This window comes from Hibiscus syriacus, unplaced genomic scaffold (assembly GCF_006381635.1).
Source record: "Hibiscus syriacus cultivar Baekdansim isolate YM2019G1 unplaced genomic scaffold, ASM638163v2 tig00110467_pilon, whole genome shotgun sequence".
NCBI classification, from domain to species: domain Eukaryota; kingdom Viridiplantae; phylum Streptophyta; class Magnoliopsida; order Malvales; family Malvaceae; genus Hibiscus; species Hibiscus syriacus.
In genome coordinates this window covers 1,733,199-1,738,227 of record NW_024062749.1, presented here as the reverse complement: position 1 = coordinate 1,738,227, position 5,029 = coordinate 1,733,199, and the positions used below count along the sequence as shown (strand labels likewise).

Below are 5,029 nucleotides of genomic sequence, written 5' to 3'. Positions count from 1 at the left end.
GACAAAATTTTTCATCACAATTATAAATATTAATAGTGACTACGTAATAAATTGTCACAATTATAATTTTTCTCTCGAAAAAATAAGTTGGAGCCAATTTGACCCATTCTATTACTGACCAATTGATAATGACAACTTGCTTTGGTCACAATAAAATACTATTAGTGACAAATTACTTGTGTTGAGCTTCAAAGTTGTCACAATTATTATCTAAAGAGTGACAAAATAAAAATAAGTCACAATTACTCATTTTAAAAGTGAAAAAATAATTTTTCATCTTAAATAATATACTTTATGTAACGAAAATCTATACTTTATGTAACGAAAATCTTTAATGTCATGATTAAAGGATCAGTAAAAATCTTAATTCTTATAATGACCCGTCAGGTTCCTGATCTTGTTGGTCTCAAAATATGCCTCGATTTTTGCATCGTACCTAACGACGACATTATCGAACATGGGGAGGTTGTCCCTCTTCGACGTCGTTTTGTGTCGGCACAGATGTCGGAGCCAAACAAAGCCGTTATCCTTGACCTGACCGTATTCGTGTATGTCCTGGAGAGTTAGTAGCAAGCCCTTTGGTAACCCTTTTTCTTCTAACAACGATGTGAGCTTCTCTGTGCATGTTTCGTTTCCATGGTAAACTTTGGCTTTGGACTTCATTTCCTCTGTTACCAGATGAATCGGCATTTTTAGGGTTTTTTCTCTTTTCGGACAAAGGGATTTGAATTTCGAGGGGTTTGAGGTTGAAGATATGGAGTGTTGTTATTGGTGTTTCAGCTCAAATGGAACTCCTTTTGTTTATGGCAACTTGGGAGCAACGTGGTCGTTCTCGGCAATGTCCCCAAAATTTTGGTTAGGTCAAATTATGAATTTGGTCATTTTACTATATTTCACATTTGGAATTTAGTGTATGTACTTCAATTTAGCTTGATTTTATCCTTTATTTTTGTTCTTACTGTGCTGATATGGATTATTAAAAAAATACCATTTTATAGTTGAGATATTAAATTATGTTAATTTAACTAATTAGATTAAAAACACCCTTTTGATTTGAAATATTATCTTAATTTTTTTTAATTCAAATAAGTGCTTAAACTAAGTTCTTTTTTTACTTCAAATTAAAGTCAAGTTCAAACACCAATTTAAACCAAAAATCAAATTCATATAAGAAAAGTTCAGATATCAAATTCAGCCTCAAAATATTATTTCATATTATTTATATTGTGTATTTTAAGTAGAGGGGTTCATAAATCCAGTCAAATTTAAAATGAGTTTATTTATGATGTTAACATTTTATTATTATCTAATTCTAATCTAACACAAAATATAAAATTTAAATTGTATCTAACTTTGTTTTATATTTATATTATTTATATTAACTCGAGATTTTTGTGAGGAAAAGCATTCTTTTAACTTGCTTAATATGAGATGATTACAAGATAGTATCTGTTTAAAAAAAATTAACTATTTTATAATGAATGTTCAAAACCCCCATGAACGATGCACTCAAATTCAAAACCTTTAAAAATAATAGCTATCTTTTTAATCACTAAAATTACTTAATTCGTGCATATACATTTTACTTAAATAGAGACAACTTAACATGTATAATTCTGGGGTAAATTATGTTTTTAATGCCTAAACTATCAGTTTTGATATGTTTTAGTACATAAACTTTTAATTTTTCAAAACTATACCTAAAATTTAGTTTTTGTTTCATTTTAGTAAACATGTTCAAACATTAAAGTTAAGTTTTGGAAAAAAAAATGAAAGTTTAGGTACTAAATGTGTTAAGTTTTTAACGGCGAGATACTAAAATGAAACAAAAACTAAATGTTATGTATGATTTTGAAAAAAAAAATAAAACTTTAAGTATTAAAACGGACCAAACTGATAGTTTATGACTGAATTCATAGTTTATCCTACAATTTTAAGGTTTACAAATAAAATTTTAAGGGTAAACTACACGGGTGACCACCGAACTATGGTCATAAACCATTTTGACTACTAACATTTGGAAAAGATCAATCAGACCACCCAATTTTTTAAATGGTTCAATCGACCACTCTCCGTTAAAAAAATAACAGTGAGTCCAACGTGGTTGTTATAAACTAACGGTGAGGCAGATGGATGGTTTTTATATTATTATTAATGCCAACTTAAAAATAATAAAAGATACTTATTAATGGGTGATTAATACCCAATTAAAAAAAGAAATAATAAAAAAAATTATCCTCAGACGGTTCATTATCAAAATGGGTAAACACTGAGTTTTTTCATCCATTTCGTGAAACGTTTGAAATCTCTCAACGCTGGATAAACACTGGGTAATTTTCTTGAGAGAAATTTAGAGAGATTCTGAGAGTAAACATTGGGTTTTGTCTGGGCTTCAGGGTAAACACTAATTTCATCGAAGATTCAACAAAATGAGTAGTAGAAATCATCGAGATGAAAAAGAATCAAATCTGAGATATGGTAAGTGTTTCTTTGTTTAAAACTCTTCAACAAATGTTTCTTCTTTTAAAGATTTCTTCGTTTAAAACTCTTCTCAAAAAAAGTTTAAGAGTTTGTTGTGTTTAAAACTCTAGAAATATGTTTAGGGATTTTCCTATTTAAAAAGGTTTAGGATTTCTTCTGTTAAAAGTCCTTTATAGAACATTTTAGTAAATATGTTTAGGGGTTTCTTCTGTTAAAACTGTAATACTCCAAATTTTTGTTAGTGACCAAAATGTAACTTTTGAAAGTTTGATGGTCAAAGTATAAATTTGGAAAATTTTAGGGAATTAAGTGATAAATTTCCTAAAAAGAATTTTATTCCATAAATAGATAGTTTACTCTTGAGAGTGAAGTTTTATAGAAATCATTTTTTTTGATTTGGAATTTTAGTAAAGAAAAATTAGAAAGGGTTAAAGTCCGGTAAGGAATCGGTAATTCAGATCGAATTAGAATTTTACAAAAATTTGAAGGATGTTATAAAATAGTTAGAAATATTATTTTAATATTTTAGATCAGAGAAATTTGATTTGGAAGTGTGCAATTTTTCAGATTGAACCGAAACAGTGGAATTTAGTGACTAAAATGCAATTTTTAAAAAATGCATGGGAAATTTTGTAAATCAAAGTCAAAATAATTCATCTTTGACTTTGGAAGATGATAAGGATGAGTTGTCATGGTTTTATGGTGAATAGGAAGATTCATTAAGGGTGTTTTGGTCTTATCTCAATTAAATGAATATTTTATTCATTTATAGTGGAATTAAATGTAAACTAATATGAAATGCACCCAACATCTCATCCAAATTGCTCATCTTCTTCTCCAAGCTGCGTGGGTTTCTCCAAAGATGAGAGAAAGCTTCAATTCAATTTTTAAGCAAATTCATTTGGATTTTGAGTATGCCGTAAATAGAAAATTGTTATACGCGAAAAACGTTATCATTTGGTACCAATATTGCATGATAATCTTGTTAGTGATCAAAGATCTCAAATTCTACAGTTTGTGTTCATATAAGGGATCATGAAATTAATGATGAATCTTGATGTTTGTGAGGTAGTTTATTCATATTCAAGCATGTATGATGATTAGAACATGCTTAATCTTTCTAGAACTTGCTCTTTAAGTTTTGGCCATGAATTGTTTGAGTGAGAAAAATTATGGAAAAATTATATATGGGTTGGAAATGATGAAGGAAGTATTCTACAAGTCTTAGAAAAAATTGGGGACCATTTTGTAATTTTTGAAAAGTTGGGATCAATTCGGAAACTTTGGAAATTGATGGGTTGTTGTGTAAGTGTTGATGTACTATGCTGAAAATTTTTGGTATTAAGAATCTAAGTGATAAAATGGTGAAGGACCATTTTATATAAGTTGAAAAAGTTGGTGACAAGATTAAAAAGAATTAATAAGTGTTTAAATATTTGGTGGAAAATGAGTTTCAAGTATATTATGGAGTTGTTATGGGATATGTTTATGTTAGTACAATACTAACATATGTATTGTTATGAATTTGTGATTTATACAGATGTGATTTATTTGTGATCGAAGCAAGTCAAATAGAAAAGGGTTTATTGTGGACAATAGTGAGGCACATATATTTTGGAATTTATAGTGTCAAGGTGAGTGCAATACATGCATGACATTATACATGGATGTTTTTGTACATCATCAGGACGACTTTTGATAAGTCGACATTGTTTATATCAGCATGATATTATGTCATATTTTTATAAATTTGATATGACATTGATATGTCATAGTGTGAAATTTTAATGCATTGATCATGAATAATGAGATATTTTACCATGAATGTTTTCGGGTATGAATTGCCCAATGCTAAATATTGATAATATACTTTGCCATGGATGGATCAAATAACATAGATTGTATACCCAAATAAGTCATTGAGGAACAAGGTATAGTTGGCATGCCATAGAGTCCAGCAGCAGGCTACATATTCGGGAATACACTAAAGGATACCTAGTGTATATGGTGGGCACGACCTTATGTGTCATATTCGGGATTGTACTTAAGGATACATAGTACAGATGGTGGACACGACTTTATGTGTCATACTCGGGTTAGCACTACGGTGTAGGTATTTGACTAGCGTACCAGGGTCCTCAGGGTGTTAAATTGGGTTATTGTCTATGGTTTATAGATTATTGGTTAATAAATGGTAAGCATGAAAATAAGCTTACGAGCTTATGGAATAAATGACAAGTATATTGGTAAGAAATTTTATATTCATATATATTATTTTGATCATGGTAAAATACTGGATATGCTATTAACATGATTTTATGGCATTTGATTTTGACATTGAATTCATGCATGAATTGTATTGCACTGTTTATTGTTTTAATTGCCTCACTAAGTATATACTTAGCGTGTGATGATTTTCACGTGTAGGTAAAAAGCCTATAGTGGAATAAAGAGTTCAAAGCGACATCAGCATCTAAGAGTATATTTCAATATCAGTAAGACATCCTATGATGTAATGTTGACTTTACTAGTGGCATGTAATTATTAA

At 29.3% G+C, this 5,029-nt stretch overlaps 1 protein-coding gene across 1 annotated transcript; it reads right to left on the bottom strand.

The window, feature by feature from the left end:
- Positions 1-363: 363 nt before the first annotated feature.
- On the bottom strand, positions 364-690 carry LOC120127345. Its single transcript, XM_039145257.1, has one exon. The coding sequence runs from the start codon at positions 688-690 to the stop codon at positions 364-366; it is 327 nt and encodes a 108-aa protein (XP_039001188.1).
- Positions 691-5,029: the final 4,339 nt, after the last annotated feature.

Coding starts and splice junctions, on each gene's coding strand:
- LOC120127345 (XM_039145257.1), bottom strand. CDS start 690: ATGCCGATTCATCTGGTAACAGAGGAAATGAAGTCCAAAGCCAAAGTT.